Here is a 22560-nt window from a genome sequence, read left to right as displayed (position 1 = left end):
TCAGATTAACACATTCATGAGATCTTTCACAAACTGCAAAGATGGTGACTTCTGAATTTATTTAAATGACAATTGCAACATACATATATTTGCGCCCCGGGCTTGCAAACCATTGCCATATTCTCTCCTAAAGCATTAGTGTTAATGATTTAATTATTATCAATATTTTTTTCTTTCCCATTTCGAATTTTTTTGTTATAATTATCAAAATTATCATGAAGACCGTATCTCGTATGGTAGCTTAGACCACCAGAGGGATGCAAGAAGGGGTTTCTCCCTTATTTTCATAACCTCTCTTGAAAATCTTCAGGGCCTCTTCTCTTGTCATTTGATTTATTTGCCAAAAGAGAATCTCTCTAATCACAAAACAAAACCACAGAGGCATTTTTTGAGAGTTTTATGCCTCCATAAGTAATTTTCAGGGGGTGTTGGCTGGGGGAGGGGAAAGGAAGATAGAATTCATTAGACCAAGGAATGTGAAATGTATCAGAGGCTAAGGTAAAAAGCAAGGTGTTATGTCTGCTGCTTCTTTCATGTGCACCAGCAGCTGTGAAGGATAATTCCTGGTGGGTCTGTGTCTTCATCCTGGAAGAAAATAGATACCCTCCTAAGTAGGGCCAAGCTGGAAGGGTCTCAGACTGGCTCCAGATATTAAAAGTTGATTCCCAACTGGCTGTTGAAGACTATATCCCCTAGACATGGCACCATCCACAATTCCTTACCTCCTTCTCCTGCAACTCTTTGAAACCCCAAAATCGTTGACCTGGGCCCTGGCTCTACCCTCATACTTGAAAGTTGATTTTACTTTGATGTTACTTCCCAGAGGGGAAACTAGATGTCTTCCTGCTACCCCCTGGACTCTAGTTGGTGCTGAACATAATCTTTGCTTGGGACATGACTTTTCAGCAGCAACAGATCAGGAAAAAAGACAGACAGACAAAACAGTGAAGCTGCAGGTCCTGACCATTCCCTTTGAGCAAGGTAGTTCCTGGGAAGCCTGCGATGGCCTCCCTTCCCAAATCCTGGGTACTTTTGACCAGGAGCGTTTCCTGGCCCTGTGACATGCTGGGGTGAGGATGGTACCTCTGCAGTTCCCCATATGGTCACCCCACCTCGGTAGCCTACTGAACCAATGCAGTGAGCAGCCCCCAGATAAAACAGGTCAGGCTTTCTGATGAGCTATGTAGGAGATTTGAACATGCAGCCACGTTGAGATTGGCAGATGTTGGACATTGATGCCCTCTAGAAGACTTGCTGTAAGTAATCCCTCATCCCCTTCCTTTCCCACTGTAATTGAGTGGCCTAGCACCCCAGGCTGCAACCCCTTAATTGGTTACTGGAGAAAGAAACCAGCTGGCTTGCTGAGGCATTTCTCAATATCCCAAACGCATCCTCATTTCCTTTCATTTTACCTCTACCTGTCACGTTCTTTGCAGAGAAAGGAACAAATGCATTAATTAGAGTGCAGTGAGCACTCCCACCAGAGCATCCCACCCCTCACTGCCTCTGTGACCTCACGGAGATTTCACTAAAAATGTGTACTTAGGTTCTGCAAAGTGACTTCCTGACTGCATATGCTCTTTGCAAGTGCAGAAGCCCTTAAGTGGTGGTGTGTGCTTTTCAGAAATGCTTCAAGTACCATTTCATTTTTCTAGCTTTTGTTTACAAAGTTATATTTACTTATCTTTTTAACATTGCCCAAGCACATCAAAGCCAAGTCCATTCCAAAAAATCCTAAAGCCCATGAACGATGCCACTAACTGGCCTCAATTTCGTGTATTCTGAAAAATGTGTTACAGAAAATAGCTATAGATAGGCTGTGTTGAAAAGGCTGCATTTGCACATGACCTTATATATGTGTTTGTCTGTTCATCCTTCTACTAGTTTGCCAGAATATGTAAAGAAATTCCATCCTGAACATGGGTTGATTTAAACATGACCTGAAGTTCTCTGCTAATGTAGGGTGTACCAAAGCTCCTTCTGTGCTGGATCTGTGCCAAAGTGCTTTTCAGATAAATTACAAATTAATGTAATGCCTCTCATTGGCTTAAAGTATTTTTATTCTCTTCTGCCTGTCTTCAAGTGGGGTCTGCTGGTCTAGTTATGGACTTCTTCCTTTAGTCATCGTTGTGATGGTGGAAATGAGTCATTGAGGAGAAGCATTCCTCAAAAGCATCCAGACTCAAAACTGATCTAGCTTACCGAAAACTGGAGTCCCTATAACACAAATACCTCCTTCTCACACAGGCCATGCTTCAGCCTGGGCTGTGAGAACTGCCTGGTGGCCAATGACCCTCCTAGTCCAGAGACAGTGTGTCCTGCTCTGGCTGTAGCTTTGTAGGTTAGGACTGGGGGCCTCAGCTGACAATGAAAGCAGTGAAGACTTTTAGGCATGGAGGCTATGTCTGCCCAGGTCCTGACTTTACAAGGTAGACCTCTACATTGGCAAGTTGTCTTAACCTGATGCCTGATCCTTATGACAAATACATGGATCGAGCAGGCCAGATCCTAATCAGGGGAGAAAAAAACAAGCAAGCATTTTATGATGACCTGTTTTTTCCTATCCCCAGCATTAGGAGATAGTTTGTACTGTGACAGTAGTTCCAAAAGGGGCCATGAGCCCCAGGCAAGCAATGCTTTTGTTGGAGAGCAGTGGTTCTGAAATGAGAAACAGACAGGAAAAATAATGACAGGCTAAAACATACAAGCAAGAAGAGGTTGATAGACCATCTCTCTCTGGTTAAATCACAATCAGTGCAGATTTTGTCACATTTAATCACATATTGGCCAGTTCCAGATCTGAGCGTTCTATTTTCAAGTACTATTTTCTCAGGGATGCCCTAAATAGACCAAACTGAAAAAATGAGCAATTGTAAGATTGTTTGGCTCCCTGGGATCCAAAGCCAATGTGGATCTTGCAGTATTTACAGGAAGCTTTGCTGCTTTGACATATTTTAGCTCCTAGGAAGATATCCTGTGTCATTCATACCTGTCCCATTTGCTCACTTCTCAGCAGGGCTTGTTAGGTTGGCTGGTGGCTGCATTGATACTGCCACTGAGTTTTTGCTGACTTGGGAGATGACAGAGCAAGCTTTTTCCTGCCTGTGGACATATTTCCAGATAAAATACAAGCAAGTCTTGCTGTGAGATTGTTAAGTCCCTCTAACTCAATGGGTGTCTTATATATTTGAGGTGTCTGCATTGCAATGCGATATGTTGGTTTTACAGAGGAAAAATCTTGGCACAAGTAGAAGGAAATGTGGGGTAATAGCAAGACAAGAGTCCTTAAGAGATGAACTGGTGGGAGTTTCTGCTCTGACCTTGAATCTTGTTCCTACACACCTACATTCCCCAAAAGGTGCTGTGGGGAAACAGGGAAGCAGCTGTGATGGCAGCAACAGGCAGGCACTGTGTATATAGTGAGGAGCTGAGGAGAGGGTGGTTAGGATCTGTGCTCTTTTAAGACACAGCACACCACGTAGCCCATGTAAGTGTCATGCTTTTCAGGCGTGCTCTTGGAAGATCTAGGCACAAGTACAAGGAGGTGGTTTGAAATTACTACATATGTCTTCCTGAGATATTTACACTCCAGGGACCACCCACGTCATAGGGTATGTTTGAATTGCTCACCAAGCTTTCTGCTGGAGTCAAGATGAAATTACAGATTCTCTTTTCCCACAATGCAAGAAAAATTAGCAACTTTCTGAATTATTATTATTATTACTCCAGAGGCATTTTTTAAAAATAGGTGCCATTCTTGAAGACCTTTTAAGCTCTGGGGGAAATCTTTCCACCTCTTCAACTCCTTTAACTGCTGGTTACTTAACCCTAGCTTGTAAAAAAAAATGCTTGGAGGTAAAAACAAACTCCTCTTTTTTGTAAGCCAGTTTAAGCAAGTTGAGGAAAGGATATGGGAAGGGAGGGTGAAATCCCCATTAGGAAAGATGCCTTATTTTCTACGTTTATGTGACAGTGAAATCCTTGTGGATACTTTTGTGCACTGAGACAATGTATTTTAGCTTTAATTGTTTCAGTCAATGTCAATTTTACATCAAACATGCAATAAAGTAAAAATGGCCTTTGGGAAACATCACTGAATCTTCTTTTGTGCTGCAGTACTGCCAGCGTAAATATCTACTTCTGTTTTGTAAGCTCAAAGCCAAAAGGAGCAAAATTTTCCTTTCAGAGAGACTACTGACCTGTCAGCATCAAAAATATTATTTTTAGCATATAAAAATTGTTTTTCAGTGATTGTAATAACAAGAATCGTTGCAAAATCCATTATTACTCTAGTAAACATTTTCCCTTGGGCAGTAATAGTAGGAAATGAATTAAGAAGTTGTTTGATAGCAACTGGATAAGAAAAAAATTATAAAGTATCACAGCTACAGAATTACTGGGATAAAATATATTTTCTTTTTCTTTCAATTATTAAATGTTTACAGTAGCTCAGAGGAAAACATCAGATCTAAAACATTCTGGTAAATTATAATCTATTCTACTGCTTGCTTTCCAGAATGCTAGAAGATGACCTCAAGTTAAGCAGCGATGAAGAAGAGAGTGACCAGGTAAGAACCACTCAACTAACATGTCACTTGTACCATGTTTCATGTGGAAACTGAGCTACTGCAAATATTTTGCTAATGCTTTTCAAAACATACATAAAGGTTATCAAAATACATGGCAGTACTGTAACTGGAGTAACAGATGTTGCTGCTCGGAGCCAGCCCATGTGTGCTAACTGCTGGATTGGTGGGCAACAGTCTGCAGTGCTCTTGATTTATTACCTTGATGTGACCCAGAAGGTTTTTGTATCAGCTGCCTTCTGATTTGATTTTGTTTTGTTTTAAAGAGCAGCCAAGGAAGGGAGAATCAGGAATTCTGGATTAAGGGTTCAGGCCAAACTTTACAGTCATGAGCTGGCCCCTGGGATTAGCAGCTGGGCTACTTTTCCCTTACCTGCCTAGAGCCTCGCCAGCACTCCCCCAGCCCTCACCTCTCCCCTGAGCATTTTCGGTCCTGTCTCTGTGTGGCCCATGTGTGCTGAGAAAGCTGAGGACAGCTGAGAGAAAGGCTTAGCTGTGCATTTGGTTGCCTCCATAACACAGCAATTATGGCACTTGTCTGGGTTTTAGGGACATCAAACTACTTGACTGGGAACAGATATGTCAGCCAAAGTACTCCGTGTGTTGAGAGATCTGGGTTTTGTTGCTAGGGGAAGGTGTCTCCCAAGGTTTTTTTTTTTAAATAGTAAGTGCTCACTAGAATAGAGCTGGATCTTGACTTTCCAGTGGCCAGCCAAGTGCCTCATTTCCAAGCGGGGTTATGCCATGCTCTCTCCTCACAATACTGTCACTGATGACTGGGTTAGGGATGAGAGGGCAGGAGCCTCTTCCCTTCCTCTTGCAATAAAATGCACGTCCCATGCCTTCAATGGAACGCATGAGGGAAGTACTGCCCCTGGTTGCATCTCATAGATGGATCCAGACCTGGATATAACATGGGTTTCAAATATGATTATTTCAGTGAGGGGTAACTGGAGCTATCTAGACTTGTGAAATTCAGGATTTTAGACAAATAATTCTAGGTATGTAGGCATGAAGCTCTTCCAGGGTTTTCTTTAACTCTTGTTATTAGAAATCTCTATTTTACAATATATTCCAAACAACAGGTAAATCAAAACCTTTTAATATTTATACTAAACCATTATTTCATCTATTTTGAGCAAAGCTTCTTGGTGTTAAGAAGATTCAGGACATAAATTCAATTATTTTCATATTTATACAATTTCTTTTTGTTTAATGTATTTCATCATGAAATGCTTCACGTTTAATTACTCTTCCTGCTTGTCTAGACAGTTTAAAATACAGTGCATAGACAGCGTAGGGCAAACTAAAGTGAGGGACAGAAGGGATGTCTGAAGAATACCAATAGGACACCAAGAGGGAGGAAGCAGTGATCAGGAGAGATGGCTTGTCCTTCAGGTAGGAAAGGAGATAGGTGTGAGTGTGAAACAGTCTGGCAGAGCCTGAGAGCTGAAATTCAGGTTTGCTTCATAGCAAGTAGAAAAGGACGTGTGAAAATGTTTATCATGTGAGAGAGAAAATAACATTAGTAGGTTTAGGTGGAGAAGGGATCATGGAAAAGGGCTGCTGTTTGGACATGCACACATGGTACCTTCAGTTTAGTGTTACCACTTAAAACTGTTGGCATCTTTCGTGCACCTGGCTTGCTCAGTCTTATGTGTGCTAATACACAAGCTGTTCACTGAGTGAGCAGAGCTTTAAGATACAGCTGATATAGCCTGGGTCTTTCACCTCAGTGCTCAAACAAGCTTTGCACAGCCAAGACAGAGTTTGCTACCCATGCAGCAGAGCTGAGATCCCATTACTCACTTCTAATCATCATGGGCCCTAGCATGAGCAACCATCAGCAATTACTTTGTGATTTGGTCCCTGTTCCTAGTCACTTTTTTTCTAACTTGACTGTACAGATAAAAATCTCCTAGAGGCACAGGCTGGCTCCTGCTATATGAAACGCTTTGTAGAACCTCAGCTGAGATGTGAAGGTTTGCCTAACAAACAATCCTAAATAAATATGCCTGCTGGATAAACAAAACACTACATTTCCATCTACCTAGTAGGAAATAGGTCCCCAAAAAAGAATAACACAGGCCGCCTCTGCCAATAAATGCAGAGATTATAACATGGATCTGTGCTAAATGTCAGTGGGAGAACCCATGTCATTTTACTTCCTAATTCAAAGGCTCTCTAATCTCAGATCTCTTCCTAACCTTGAGAACAGGAAAGAAAGAAACCCAAGATGAAGGGATAGGAACAGTACAGGAGTGATTCCTACATGTTCCTTATGTAATTAACTGACTTTTGAGCAAACTCATTAGGTAATCCAATTCTAAAAGAGCTGAAGGTGATCTGTACAAGAACTGTGAAACTTTTAATTTTGCTAATTTCTAAACGGGGAATTTTAGGGGAAAGATTTTGAAAACTTTGGAGGAGATTTTGTTTTCCTGTTGGAAATCGCCAAGCAGCAACCAGAAAGTTTCTGAAGTGGTGCAAAGGGAGACAGGTGCCTCTGTGCTCCCAGAGCCAGAATCTGGAGGGTTGTGACTGACCCAGGGAATGTGAGCCATGGATGACGGAGGCCAGATGCAAGACAGAGGCATGATTAAGAGCTTTGGGACCACAGTGGGCAAGGCATTCTCATCCCTTCCCTCCGCACTGGCAATTAAGGTAGTGAGATTCACAGACCCAGGAGAGGCAAAAGAGGATGGGTTTGAGCTGAGTGTGTGTGCGCCCACAGTAATTACATTATCCACACATATTAGTCTCTTAATTTTAATTACATAAATGTATTTTTCCTCTTTAATGAGCATAGTTTATTCATTTAAACTCATCGTTTCAATTTTACAGGCAGTGATCATAGGATCAAATATGCAGAAGGAAAATTTCCTGTTGGCATATTTTACATCACACAGATTGAAGAAAATGTACTTTTAAATCCCCAATCAATATCTGAAGAGCATGCAATTAACAGATACCAAGGTAGTTAACACAAATCTGCAAGTTAAAGAGCCAATTCAATTTGATTTATAACACATAGAGTAATATTTTCATCATCGTCTCTCCCAGAAAGCATCCGAAGCTTTGTAGCATGAAGATGTCAAAATTGTACTTAAGATTGTTCAGAGTTCTGAATTGTAGTGGTTATTGCCTTTTGGTTCCTTGAAGTATGGCATAGCACATGAAACAGTCCCCATTATAATACCCTGCTCTTCTCCGTAGAGGTCACTGGATAACTTAAATCAGTCTTGGGTGAAATATTAAAAGGAGATTGTCAATTGTAATATGATCAATTCTCTTTTTTTCCCCCTACTTGTCCCTTTACAATATGAAAATTTTGTAATAGAAAGTAGTTCTTTTAAGGAGAAAAAGATCCCTGGCATCATTTGTGCAATTCATGTCAATCAATAGCCAAATAAATTAACTGACCGGTAGGCATACATGGAATAATAATCTAACATATTTTTGCAACCCAAGTCTGCTTCCTTGTATGCATTTTTTCTGTGCGGGATCAGGTTGGTTGCCGCTGGAGTTTTGTGGCTGTGAAAATTTATTACCCACAGAGTCAATCTGCATTCTGGCTGCCAAGACTGAATAAATAGAGTCATTGTGCTTGTCTGGAATATGTAACCAAAGTTCATCGAGTCAGCTTGACTTTCACATCCCATGGGATTCATAAAAGCCAACACCCTGGTATGTGCTCTTGATTCCTGCCAAAATTTTGTAAAATTGTATAAACAGAAGTTGAAGAAGCAATAAGAACACACTCTCAGGGACACAGCTCCGCACTCCAGACCCTGCTGTATCTTGAAAGGAAAGTCCCAACTTTAGTACTTTTTGTTTGTTCTAAATAGTTGTATGACTACCTCCCTGCAGCAGTAGGTAAATGCAGCGGCTGAAGACACCCTCCATGCATGGTGCACAGGGAGGCAGTGAACAATCCCCTTGGGTTCATTAATTTTGCTCATGTGTCCTGCACTAAAGGAAGAGGGAAGGCAGCGTTTGTGTGCAAGTGGCTGCTCGCCTTAAGAAGGGACACGGATAGGCTGGCCCTGCAGGGTCTGAGTGGTGTGAGCGAAACCAGCCCCTCCACAGGCAAGCCAAAACAAACAGAAAGCCATGTCCCTTCACAGGCGACCCTGGGGGAAGAACGGCCTCGAGAAAGTTCACTAAGAACAGCTTCAGAGTGATAAAATATTAGTCTCGGCATCCTGGTCTGGCTCGCCACCTAAAGTTCCACAGGGTGAATGCAGCCCACCCAGCCTGTGTCCTCCCAGGGGTCCTGGGGCTGCCACCCACCCTTGGCAGCCCGGAGACAGCCAGGGTGGGCTGCTGGCCCTGGGGGACCCGTGCATGCTCCAGCATCACCCTGGCCATGGCTGAGACAGAAAATTTGATGCCAATTCAAGTTACAAACACAACTCCATAGATGCCTATGTTTCCTTCCCATCATGTATGTGCTTAGGGATGCCATGGCTCAGCACTGGAAATGCATATTTCTGGCAGGACTCTCTGCAGTGTAGGCATTTAGGACCAGCCAAATCCACCCTGTTGTAGCAACAGAACAAAAGTTCATCTATGTGGCCAATGGCAGTGTGGCCAGGTCCACAAGTAAATACCATTAGGAAATTATTTAATTTTTTAAGTCATAAAATCATGTTTCATTTCCTTAATGGTAGCCAGAAACAAGTGAGAAAGAATGTATGTGAAGACAATCTTTTTACTAAGGTGTAGGACTTTTCCCTCTTACGTTTCGATATGGACTGACAACAAATAAAAAGATAAAAATTATCCTGGAATGAATGGTAATGCATCCACCTTCTTCCAGAAGGAATAGTTTCTAGTAGAGTCTCTATAAGCACTACTTCTGCATATGAAATGTAATATTCCAGCTAATTTGAAGCCATCTGTAATGAATTCTGAAGTATATTGAAAAAGGGGCAAAGCAGCTACGAGCTTTCTTTCCAGAAGACCTCCTCTGTTAGGACAGTGCTTTCTGAAGTCGAAGATCAGCTGAGCAGAGAGCAGAGTCATGTACATCTAGAGAGAAGATTTATATTGGGCAAATTACAACTCTCCTGCATAGCCTGCGTGGTCCTGTTGATCATAAGAACTATTTTTAGGCACTGTTAATTGCATTCACGTATGCCATGTCCGAATATTTTCATCACATTAAGTAATTTTCATGTTGTGCCCCCTTTTATTCACCTCTTCATCAGTGCGATACCTGATTCTTGACCCTTGATCAGAAGGAAAAAGAAGATGAGAATGCTCAGCCCTGGAAAAAAAAGCACAAAGCATGCAAATGAATTTCTCTCTCAAAAAAATACCCTGATAAACTTGAGGGAAAAAAAGAAAAATCTTTCTGATGAGAAGTTTCTCACTCCGCTGAGCACAGGAAACTTATTTCATGAAGTCTGGCCACATGAAGTCTGACTGCAACCAAAACTGTGCAAAGCAGAGATAAGCAGAAGTGCAAAAATTAAGTTTTGGCTTAAGGAATGGCTGGAACCTCAGGTGGTTTTGTACTTAATCCAAATGCTCTGCTCGGCCCTATGTCTCTATAACACGAGTGCATTTTTAGACTGGAGGAATAGCCACTGTAACAGCCTTATTTAACTCAGGGTGAGTCCCTTATTTCCCATGTATTAAAGAAGCAATCCTTTTGGTATCCAACTTAACTAAAACCCAGAGTAAAATTTAAGCCAGCTGAGTCAAGCTTTTTTTTTTTTTTTTTTGTGGTTTGCCAGGTCTGATTTTAAAATCTCTGTGACATCTAAATTTGCACTTCCCCAAGGCATGACAAGAAGACCAAGATTGCCTCACTGAAACTGTCAGATGAAACAAAATAAGAGCTCAGTCTTGTCCTGCCAAACTTGGCTCACATCACTGCCTATCTTACAAAATCAGATTCAATGTCTGGCAGGAGAGATCAAGCTCCACATTTGAATGCCACCACCATGAATGACAGTGAAAAAGACTAGAGATCAGCGTGGCTCTTGGACGTCCACAAAATTTGGGGAAATTCAAACACAGCACTCTGATTCCCATGTTCCTGAATAGCAAACCTCTAAAAATAGTCTGGAAAATAAAATTAAAGTACAAGGACATCTTCCTTGTCTCTTCATATGAATGCTGGGACTAAGCTATGGTTTAGCTCTAGTAAATCTCCAAAGCCTGCCCTTTTCCACTGGTATCACCTTTTTTCCAAGTCTAACAGTTTTTATTGCTATAACTTCCTTAACCCCATCTTGTTGAAATCTTTGGTTAGGTTTTTTTTCCCCTTGTGAACTGGAATTACTGTATGAATGTCTGCTTTGACTGTCATAAGAACATATCCCAGTGCAATAATTCAGCAGCGTTCGCTAATTTGGGGCATAAAGAAGGATTAGGCTCCACATCTCCAGGCTGGCTTTCCCTTGCCCCTGTCTGTCATGAGCCCTTCAGCCCATGCACCTCTGCTCTGGCTGCAGGAAGCCCTTACTGAAGCCAGACACTCTGCCTGAGCCTTCACCCCGCTCAAGCACCTCCACAATAAGTCTGTTTGCCTTCAGGCAAATTCATTCCAGCATGCCTCTAAGAGAACAGTTAAATAACCAGGAGTCACAAATAATTTAGAGCACAAATTACTGTCGTTTATAATATTGCAGCTATTGAAAGCTGTAAGAAGAGAACATACCCTGCTTGTGTATCTCTCACACATTTGCACACACAAACACACACTCCCAGCCTCTCTAGGAGATGCCTTTTGCTTTCTGCAAGGCAGAAGATCAGGCTTACTTTGCTCCCCTTGGCAGTTCAGCTCAGGCTGGTGTGATGTCAGCATGAGGACCTGTGTGAAGGAGATGTGGTGCATAGAGATGAATGACAGCAGAAACAGAGAAAAAGGCAGCTGAGAGCATGTCAGGAAACAAAAGGAACATGAAAAGGGAAAGGGATTAGGGGAATAAGAAAAGAAAGTAATGAAGAAAAGAAATTGGAGGGGGAAGGACCTTATAAAGGAAATAGCAACTATATTAGAACATGACAAGAAATAAGGAAAAAGAGCCAGCAGCCAATCCATCAAAACTAGCACTTAAGAAATATGGACTGGGAAACCATTGCTACAATTTCTCCTGCACCTAGGATGAAATCTCTTTCCTCTGAAGTCAGCAGGAGTTTAGCCACTGCTTTAAATCAGCCTAGGATGTTATCCCCTGTCTTCTTCTGTATTTCCTAGCACAACCCAAGTAGATACTTGGGTAGTAGCAAAAGCATCATACTCAACATAGCACCTCTCTAGGCAGAGTTACCACTGTTTGGGAATTTAGACTTGTATTTCCCCTATTTTCACATATACAGGTTTTTGGAATAATTCTACTTTAAGTTCTGAGCTTTTTGTCTTCCCAATAAGTCTTGTAGAGCCTGTGGCACAACACTGACAATTTTTGTAAACAGCACTGTAACCAAGTTACCTTTTCCTGAATAAGGAGACTACTTCTGTGGAGACAGAGGAGGTGACCATGGCTTCGCTTGCAATGACTGACACCTTTCTCCAGTGTCATTGGAAAATAACCATTTTATTAATGTTAAGTACCACGGATTTTGCTTCTACTCATTTCCATTGAAAAAGATGAAAGTTAACTCATTTGTGTTTAAACCCTGTGTGGTTGTTGGGGCCAGACTGCAGGAGAAATCTGAACAGATGCAGGACAGAAGACTCAAAATTTACAGATCTATAAAATTCTCTGTATGGCTAATACCCATGCTGATTATACAGTAATTTGGAGATACAAATCACTTAACAAGTATTAACTACTTAATACAATGCCCCTGCGAGATATTTAGGTAGAGCTAAGCAAGAATTATTATCTCTGTAGAACTGACAGGGAGAGTGAGACTGAGATGTGGCTTGTTTGAAGCCACATGGCAAGTCAGTTACAAAGCCAGGATTAGCAGTTGAGTCTTTCAGTCCCAGGTGCCATGTTCAAGTCACTAGACTGTGCTGCCCCTGAAGATTAATAAGGATTAATAGGCAAAGCAGAGGAGAAAGAACAATGTACGCCAGAAGTACAATAATAAAACTCCAGGGTGAAAAATGAATACTGAGGTGTTGAAAGGCCTGGAGAAATCACAAAATCCAGAAAGACTTTTATAGTTTCTTAAAAGATGTGGCTCTGATGATAACCAACTCCAAAAGGGGAAGGAAGGGAGACCCTTTCAAGTCTTACAGCCTGTAAATCTTAAATAAATACCAACTGGACAGTGAAAATCACATTCATACATTTATATTGCAAATTTACAGAGAAACACTCAAGCTGCACTTTACAAGTGATTTTAAATCCCTCAGAAAGCCACTTTGGAAGGCAATCCTCAAACAAAGCCCCTAGGAACAATGAGGACTACAGAATAATGCAGTGAGAGAAGGCACTTTAGGAATCATTTATGATAAATTGCCTGACTTGAGCTCCTCGGGCAACTTCTTGTGGCCACAAGACACTCACAGGCATTTAAACAGGGCAAGTCTGTAGATGTGAGAGGGTTTCGTTACCTGTTTTGAGCCCTCATGAGAACATCATTGCAACACTGTGCAGCTCTGCACTCTTCAAGGAGAACACTGAAAACTGAAGAAGTTTTCAAGACAAAGGTGAAGGATGCCTAACACATTTGGAAAACATGCCTTGGGGTGAAAGATATCCACACAATGAACTGAGCTGTGCTGGTGGCTGGCTGGATCACAGTCTATAAACACCTGCACAGGGAGAGGAGCTGAGAGGCTGGAAGGCAGCTCTTTCTCACAGGCAAAGGTATAACTTCCAGCAGGAGAAGGTGCCTATAAACAGAGCTGGACTAAACTCACATCTTAACACGTAAAGTGAAAAATTGTGCGTGTGGTTGGACTGAGGTGGGTTCACCATAAGCGGATTATCCACAAGTTTTGCTCTAGGTCCACAACAGCTCCCAGATCTGAAGGAGAAAAAAAACCTCTGGAGAGTCCTGTGGCCCAAGTTATGGCATGAAGTCAGGTTGTACCCTTCACAAAATTTTCCTCCTGGCCTCACTAGTTTAGGAATAAATTGCATTTAAGCTAAAGACAAACAAAACCTTAAGAAATTAAAACAGAATCAACATGGAAGATGTATGAAGAGCGAAACGTGAAAGAAGACAGATATAAGTGTTTGCTCTGGTCTGGTTCCCAAATGGCAGTATACAGTAATGACATCTTTCCTTATCCCTGGCTTGGAAAAAGTGCATCTACAGCTCACTAACTGCAGTCCAGTACAGGCTGACATCCAGCAGCCTGGGTGGTTGCTACTACGGGAGATGCTGACTTAGAGCATAAATGGCCCACTGCGCAGTTCCAGGGCAGCACCTACCACCCGAGGAAGACAAACAAGCTGCTCTGGAAGCAATGCAGTTTACTCATGCACAGGTAGTACATGTTGTTAAACTGTCACCAAACAAACGGTTCAAATTCTCACCTTGTGTACACCTGCGCCACCTCAGTGAAGTCTCTGGTGTAACTGGTGTAACTCCATACAATTGCTGTAATAGAGCTCTCTCATGATAACAGTGATTAATCCACAGGACAGCAAAAATGGAAAGCAAAATGTCTGAATCTGCCAAGAGCCAATTTATCGGCTTTTATTTGCCAAAGCGTGTCGTGGCTGAGGTATAGGAAAATGCATCCACAGTCAGACTGCAGTGCCTCCAAGACACTCTTCCAAGCCCAGCAGAACATTCTTCAGTAGTTCTCAATTGCTTCTCAATTGCAATCCAAAAATGCCTGCAAGCCCAGCAGTTTATGAACCAATTATTTTCCAAACAGATTTTTAAAAAAAAAAAAAAAGGGATTTCTGGGGACCACTCTTAATGCTACTGTATCTCCAGCTCAATAGCTGTATTCAACCTGTTCTGCTCACTGCTCAGTCCCAATTACAGTGAGCTAACTCGCTGCTCAGTCCCAATTACAATGAAAGTATTTAATTTCCTCTTTGATTTCCCTTCAACAACAGATTGCAACTTGTGACACTTCAAGTAATTTTGGTAGCTCATTTAACACACACTGAAACCTGAATATCTGTTGATTATGTTCCCAGGTTCTGGCTCATTGCAATAAAGGATGGAGAAAGGAGATGCAATCTCTTGAGATTGAGAACCTGACCATGATTACTGCTGGCTGAAAACTTGCTTTGTCCCAATAGTCTTGGGGTACAGCTAGAATCTTTCATGAATGATTAATGAACTATAGGCAGATCAATGAAATTCTGCCCTAAATGTATCTGTGACCAACACAGGTGGGAGTCAAAGTCGTCTAACCAGACAGTATCCTGTAATTTGCAACTCTTGATGTAGTGAAACAGAGTAATTCATCTCATTTACTGTGGCTGGTTTCTCTAGCCCAAGTACCTGAGCCAACTAAATGATTATTTTTTTCCCTTTCCTGCTTTCTACTCAGCATTAAAGTTATTATGTGGTGACTTGGCCTCCAATATCCGTGTTCATATTGAGGAGAACCTTCCTCCATCAGTAACCCCACTGATTCCATGAACTGAAAATTCAGGATTATACTCATGGCTGGTGAACACACTCAATAACCTATCGAGAGACTATTAAGCTTCCCATAAAGCCCTTTTTAGTGGTAAGTCTTGGAGATCTTTAAATTCTGTCAGCAACATCAAACTTTAAAATTATTTCTGATCCCTTATTTCTATAACCAGTGTAGTCACTTACTTCCAGAAATAATAAAGGCTGTAGAACCATATTCTCATCTTTCTTGGTGGATGATGAGTTGGCCTCAGTAAAGTTGTTAACGATGCAAAATAAAATGCAAATTAAATAGCACAATCAAAATCAAGCTATTAAAAAAATAGTCATGCAGGCAGTATATGATACTAAGCACCATCCTTTTGCTTATATTGTTACATAGATAACACCAGCGTATTAGAAACATAATAAATCGCAGAAAGCTATTTCTATAGCCAGGAGTTTCTCAAACTATAGGTCATGACCCTCCATGGGGATTCATGAATGAGTTTGAATGGGGTCACAAAAAACTGTGAGCAAGAAGCAACTGCGGATATTTCCCCCTAAGTTGAGCAGCCCAGTCCTGTAGCAGGGGAACAAGAGAGCAGACTGTAATTAGTGGCTGCAAGTATTTATACTTGCTAGGGAACTGCTAACTACCTTTAATTACAACAGCTCACTTTCTCCCCGAGAGGGGAGCAATATAGGCTAGAATTAAAATTGCCGGATAGTTGCTAACTGCCTTTCATTGCAGGCAATAGATCTGTTTCTCCAGGGAGGAAGAATAAACTTGCGACTGGATCTTATTCCCCCATCATTTGGAAATGGGGCCATTACCAACTCAGGGGGTCACACAAATATGCAGTCAGACATGGCTGTATTTTCAAGCAGTGTAAGAAAGAAATCAATAGCCTCATTTACAGAATGTGCAACCACCAAGAAAAGGCTGAGGTGCCCCATGCAAAGGACATTTATTAAAGAACTTAAAATGAGAGGCTAATTGAAAAAGTAGAATGATCTCACTGAAATGCACTTGTCCATTTCTCTCTGCTGCCCTGCCTGTCATTCGAACCCACTTTCTTGCCCAGAAGGGATCACCTTTTCAAAGTTGTCAGCAACTGGATGTACCAAGATGGAAACTGAAGATTGAGGCTGCAGTCCAACACCACATGGCTTGGCTTGGTTAGCACCTTAAACAGGTCGAGAGTCCTCTCCTGTTCCTTCTTCAGGCAGCTTTCATTAAGACTGGAAAAGAAAGTATCCAGCTCTTTTCCCTCCCTCAAAATTAGGGATTTTGGGGAAATACAAGAGTGACACACACCCCATGTCCCCATGTTAAGGGCTTTTAGTGTCATCAAAGTGCATGCTTGCTTTCTTGAGGTCTTTTGTAAGGTCCATATAGCCTGTAGCTACAGAGCAGCCTGTTTCCTTCTGAGCCTTCTGGCTATGGCAGCCATCATGTACCTTGCTCTGGGAGTGCTCTACAGCTCTCCAGAATGCAGTAAGAGCGATATCAGGTGAAAGCGACCTTGCTGGTGAACATACCCTTACCTCAGCAGCAAAGGTCTCCCACTGCACGCTGCCCACATGGTTCCATTCCCATTCTCACACCACATCCTGTGATGTGACAACCTCTCCCTGGGGAAGCAGCTCAGAAGAGGGATCCAGGTTACAAATAACCGGGGGGAAACAAAAGAATTAAAAAAAAAAAAAAGAAGGAAAAGTTATTTTTCAGCTGGATCAGTTTTCCAACCTGTTGCATTGCACAACCACATGAACACCTGTAGTGGCCTGAGCCAACATTACAAGTGGCTTAAACAGCACTGCCACGTAGTGGCTGTTTGTGAGTGAAAGACTAGCCCTGGATGCTGGTGGGAGAAAAGGAGAGGTGACCTGAATGGTGTCTACACAACTTGGCCATGTACAAGGGCTCTTGTGAGAGGAGGCTCCTGAATTTTGCAGGCAAAGGCCTCAGCATTTGCAGCACAGGCCTCAGCATTGAAGCTAGGCAGCTTGAAACTCAAAATGGAGATAGCTTCGTGGTAGTGAGGGTGATTAGGCAGCGGACAATATGAACTTGCACTGGCCCAGGGCATTAAAGAAGACATTAAGCCATAACGCACTCTTGAACTTAAGGTTTGGGTCTCTGTGGGATGAAATTGTCATAATGAGCTCTCCTCCTTGCAGAAGAGAGTAAAAATGGTGCCAGCTCACTGGACTGGAGAATGACTGCTCCCACTAAAGCCTGCCGTGTACTAGTGGCCTGGGTGACATGGATGGCATTGTATCCAAAGATCATGCAAATAGGATGACCTACTGAAGAAAGTAAAAAATACCAGACTCCACATATTATTTTCCTAACACTAAAACCAGCATGTTTGTGCTATGGGCATACTCCCACTGAGCTGCTGGGACCTTCCCAGCCCTTCCGACAAGTTCTCTGCCCGCTGCAGAAAGTCACCACTAAGGAAAAACCCTCCTGCAAGCTGTGCCACCTTGTCTTCTAACAATTTGGTGTCTGATACATGGCAAATTACTTCTACCCAGGGAACCCAGGAGGCACAAGTTATTCCAGAAAGTTCCTGCTTCCAAAATCAAGTAGAAACTCTTCCCAAAGCATTGCTTCGCTCATGTCAGATCTACAGGGATCCACTCAGGGGATCTTTTCACACTTTTCTGTGAAATGCTCCATAACTGCAACCACAAGACAGTTTTTATCAGGCTTTTCTTTACAGCCTGCCAGCAGCATTTTGTCTAGCCAGAAGGGTTACCTCCATGCTCTCTGGTGCTGAGCAGGACGCCTGCAAGCCATGCAGCTTGTTCAGGAATGGGGATACAGCCCCCAGCAGCCTGAGAAGGCAGGGGAAATCGTTTAAAAACATTATTTACTGGTAACTGCAAAGACAAAATTGATATCTAATTCCCTGCCCCTTGACTCTTCGTACTGCTTAGCTTTGTGTCCCTTCTGTGTCAGGTGAGGCACAGCCTGGACAGATACAACTGGGAAGCAGATGCTCTGGGCAGCTTCAAGTGGACTGGAGGCTTTAAAGTAGATTTTCAAACCATTACGGATTTCATCTTTGCTTAGCAGCTGGTTACTGTGCTGAAGCCATGAATCACACCACTCGAAGTGATTGAAAGAGGGGAAAGAATAATAATCATAAAGTGGCAAACTAGCTCAGGGATAGGCTTGGGAGTCCTATTAAACTTGAGAGGCTAAAATTTCTATTCCCAGACCTGCTGGTTAACACAAGAACAAGCATCATGCTTCCCCACCCCATCCAAAGAGTTGTACTAGGCAAAAACTGAGGAGCAAACCAGCAACAGGTCAATGCTGTACTGTGTAGTCAAAAGTTGCCAGCAGAGTAACATAGCAGCACTCATGAAAAGTCTGCAGCAGCTCTGGCAAGCTTTGCAAAATTAGTAATTATAGCTACGGGCTTCATCGGAAAAGGAACCAAAATATGTGATGTTTGTTTCTGTGGAAGAATGGGAGGAGACTAATGGTAAAGGAGAGAGAGTGGGAGTGCGGAAGCGGGGAGAGGGGAAGGCAGGGAGTTTTCAGGGACCTGCAGAAAAAATCGTCTAAATAGAGTAGTTCAGATCTGAAATACCGTGTGGTGCTTTGACAATCTTCTGGTTTATGGCGTACTTAACAAAGTGTTCTTACATTTAGTAGGCTGGAATGTCCATTTGACTATAGACTCTCTGCTACTTTGCTCGTACTTTAACATTTTGGACACGTGACAAAAATGTGTGTAACGCATTTTTTAAAGTGTTGATTGTGCTCGTAATTTTCAAGTCAGAATATAAAATAAACATCTCTGCCCTTTCTTCCAGCAGGCAGCACAGAGATCTGCTCTCCGCGTTCTATCTGACAGGTACATTTTGTCATTTTTATGAACTATAAATTGCTTTATGAAACGTTGAGCCCTATTTATTGTGGCATATAACTCATAATCGGATTTTGTCCCCAAAGTATCTGTGAACTGGGATGTTAAACATTTTGCATGCTTGGATTTGTCATGCATGTGTAGAGTTTATTACTGCAAAAATCACAGTCTTGTTGTATTTCATACAGAGTATGCAGAATCCCTTGTTGTGATACCAAACGAGAGATAAGAAACTTACTGGAGAAGGCATGAATGATGCTGTAAATTCTGAGCTTTAGAGTTTGCTGAGATATATCTGAGCTCATTTTTCAGCAATAAGTACTTCATTTATTCTGAGATGTTCTCTTTTGACTTTTTCCAAATCCTTTCCCTGGGAATTACTCTTCTTTTGATGAGATTCTCTGTATGTTTTATGCACAAAAACAATGTCCTTTTTTACCCCTAAGTTTTGAGGGATTGGTGTTTTGGAGGAATTTAATTCATTTTTTTTTTTTTCACTTATTCTGGAACTGTAGCAGTGCTCCAGGCAGATAAGCAGGGGATCAAATCCTTAGAGAGTGTTCAGGTTTTACTCAGCTCTTTTTCAAGCAAAAATCCATTAACTTCATTGGGAAACTTGCCCGAGTGAGGAATTCAGGATTTGGGCCATAGTAAATGTTATGGTTGGGCCGTAGGTCTGCACAGGTATTTACCTTAAATGACTTTTATGAAAGAAGATTGATTGAAATATAAGGTAGCTTTCTAAGATGGTCCTGATTTCTTTTCCAGTTTTGGGCACGGGGGGAGGGAAGGGGGAGGAGAGACTGTACATTTTAGTGCCTGTGAAAAAGAACTAGCAGATTTACATTTATCCACAAATGAGGTACTGTGTCATGCAGGCTGACACAGAGTAAATTTCCCCATGCCTTGTTGGCAGACCCTTCTGCTCCGTCTGGCCCCCCGTCCCCCGCCTCCCTGGGAATAAGCGGTAATTGACTCTGGAAGCCAGCTCACGCCAGGATTTCTCCAGAGCAGAGCCTGTCACTTAGGCTGAATTATATGTTGTGCATGGATGAATAACGTTTCTCTCTGCTTGGAAGCTAAGACCGCCAAAATTATCGACCTTCCCCCCCCCCCCCAAGTTTACAAACACTGTTTTGTTTAGAATTTTCTCCCCTCTTAAGGAAAAAAATTCCCGAGTGAAATGTATGGGATGTGGATGAAATCGCTGGCACAGTTGTAGGGCACACAAGTATATGCTGGGACGAATGCAAAATGAAAGAGGTGTCAGAGTCACCATTATGCCCCTCTCCCTGGAGGTGTACGAGCTCACTCCCCGAGGCAAAGCAGCTTTTGCACTTGGTGGGGACAAGACCGTGACCAAAGGAAATGTGGGGTGTTTTTTCTCAGTATCCTTCCCTGGGGCTGAATGAGGAACATTCCTTCAGAAGTGCCACTGGAGGTAGTTAACGAGCCCCAAACCCTGCAGTGCGCTGTCTCCCCTAGAAAGAAAAGGGGCAGCGATGAACAGATGCTCCCTACCTCATCATGGCTGGTAAGGGAGCTGGGCACAGGCTGCCCTCATCCTCAGGGCAAAAGGGCTTAAATGTTGCCCATTAAACTTCAGATTTATTATTTATGATCAGACACCCTCCTCTGTGCCCCTAAAAGCAGGCCTGGGGACTGCAGCTTTCACGTGCTCTGCAAACCTCCATTTGGCTGCCAGGGCACCCTTCGCCCCTCCTTCTGGAGGGGTGCTGGGATGGCTGTGGGTACACCCTGTGGGGTTGCTGCCTGTAAACTCGCTGCAGCGAGCGAATGGGAGGGCAGGTGTCCAAAAACCCACACTGTGATGGCAACTTCTGTCTAGTCTTGGCTAAAGTGAGGATGCCTACGATATTGCTGCTCATTACTTGTGTCCCGGTAGCAACTAAGAGCTCCCAGTCACACACCAGCACTTCCCAGTGCCAAAGGAGATGGTAGCTTAAATAAAGTTCCCAGTAATTTTGTCTGGGTTTTTTTTCCAATATTTTCCAACAGTTCTTGTCACAGTTTTTGCTTTCAGATTCTGTTAAAAAGGTAAGTTAGCTAAACTGAAAGAAGGAGAGAAAAAAAAAAAAAAAAGAGTTTTTAAACCTGTAGCCATTGATTTCTTTAGTGTATGGCACTCAGTCTTGTTTTCAGAATGACACAGTAACCCCCAGCAGATTTATGTACAAACATGAAGATTAGTGACCCAGAAGCTTGACTGAAACAGCTTTTTTGCTTCCAGAAGACAGGTTGCTCTGCACATGCACAGACTATTTTGTCAGGAAAGATGCACTGGCCCCATTAGCTTTTCATTCTCTCATGAAAAGCCCTCACTGTTTATTAAAACCAAGCATAGCTTTAAACTATACAGATTGCTCAGTTTCTGGGACAAAGAAAAGCAAGAACTTAACTCATAGACCTTAATGGTGTAGTGCTAGCATACCTTCAATTGACTCTCACAGCCGCTGCCTGAATAGCTTTCAAATGAAGAAAAATGTCTATAACTAAAATATTCAATGTGTTCTGTTGTTATTAAACAGTAAGCGGTGTGGTTAAGTCAGGTCTTAAACCTGCTTAATCCCACTGAGTTAAATAGATTTTATTATTGACTCCCATGGTCCCAGAACTCTGACCTTAAGGCTGAAGTTAAAAGCTAATTTTTTGCAGTCTGTTCCACTAACCCAGGAGCATTTGCTTGCTGGATACATTTGCAATGGAGAATGTCCAGCTGTAAATTACAGCTGTTTGTAATCATACCCAAACACAACACTCATTATTATTCTTTTGTTCTTTTTAGGCTGAAAAGCCCACCGTGAGGGAGACCGCACAGTACTTAATCCACACATTAAATTTAGTCACAGCTCATATTCATGTGCAAGATAAGATTTTCCATGAAATAAAGATTTACAGTGGTCCTAGGGCACTTTTATTCCCCTAGCTGCTTTTATTTCTCTGTGCTGTAGCGTAGGCAAAGTGGGTCTGCTGAAGAGTTTTGAACATTTAGAGGGAAGTGTTGTACCACCGCTGAATTTCCTCTCGTTGTAATGGGGGAAAGAGAGCTCATTCACTGCGGTGCTTGGGTTGTACTTAGGAAACATGCTTAATTCACAATTGTGGTCTAGTCTCTTTCTGTGTACTTGTGCTGGAGGATGCAGGCAGACCCTGGTAAGCTCTGCCCGTATGAACCTCAGTGTAGGCATGTAGGGCAGGGGCAGAGCTGAACACACTCAGCCCCGCAGCCATACGGCTGTGCTGGCAAGCCTGCCCATCACAGCTGATGAGTCCTGTAAAGACTCCAACTAGCTAGCTTATGCTCACCACCTGGGAATATATACATGTCATCCAGACCTGAACTTTAAGTGCAGGCCATGATAAACCTGTTTGATTTACCACCTTGTGTGCTGTTGGTAGAGAAGACGTCTCAACACTAACATCCATTTGGCAGTTGTCCTGGGTTCAGCTGTAACAGTTATTTTTCTCCTTCTTAGTAGCTGGTGCAGTGCTGTGTTTTCGACTTTAGTCTGAGAACAGTGCTGATAACACACCGATGTTTTTAATTGTTGCTAAGCAAT

General features: G+C 42.4%; 1 protein-coding gene across 6 annotated transcripts in view; it reads left to right on the top strand.

The window, feature by feature from the left end:
- AFF3 (AF4/FMR2 family member 3) overlaps positions 1–22560 on the top strand; it is a 330156-nt gene that overhangs the window by 227295 nt on the left and 80301 nt on the right. For 5 of the 6 annotated variants that reach the window (XR_003989977.1, XR_003989976.1, XM_030475872.1 and 2 more), the window contains 2 exons: positions 4517–4568; positions 18927–18967. Coding sequence is in view for 4 of the 6 variants with exons in the window: in XM_030475872.1 (XP_030331732.1) it covers positions 4517–4568; positions 18927–18967 (93 nt within the window). In the remaining 2 variants the exon portion in view is untranslated. The remainder of the gene's footprint in view (positions 1–4516; positions 4569–18926; positions 18968–22560) is intronic. The other variant, XM_030475871.1, reaches the window with a different exon arrangement.

Source organism: Strigops habroptila, chromosome 2 (genome assembly GCF_004027225.2).
Source record: "Strigops habroptila isolate Jane chromosome 2, bStrHab1.2.pri, whole genome shotgun sequence".
NCBI lineage: Eukaryota > Metazoa > Chordata > Aves > Psittaciformes > Psittacidae > Strigops > Strigops habroptila.
Note: the sequence above shows the minus strand (reverse complement) of the source record. Positions and strands in the feature narration are given on the sequence as shown.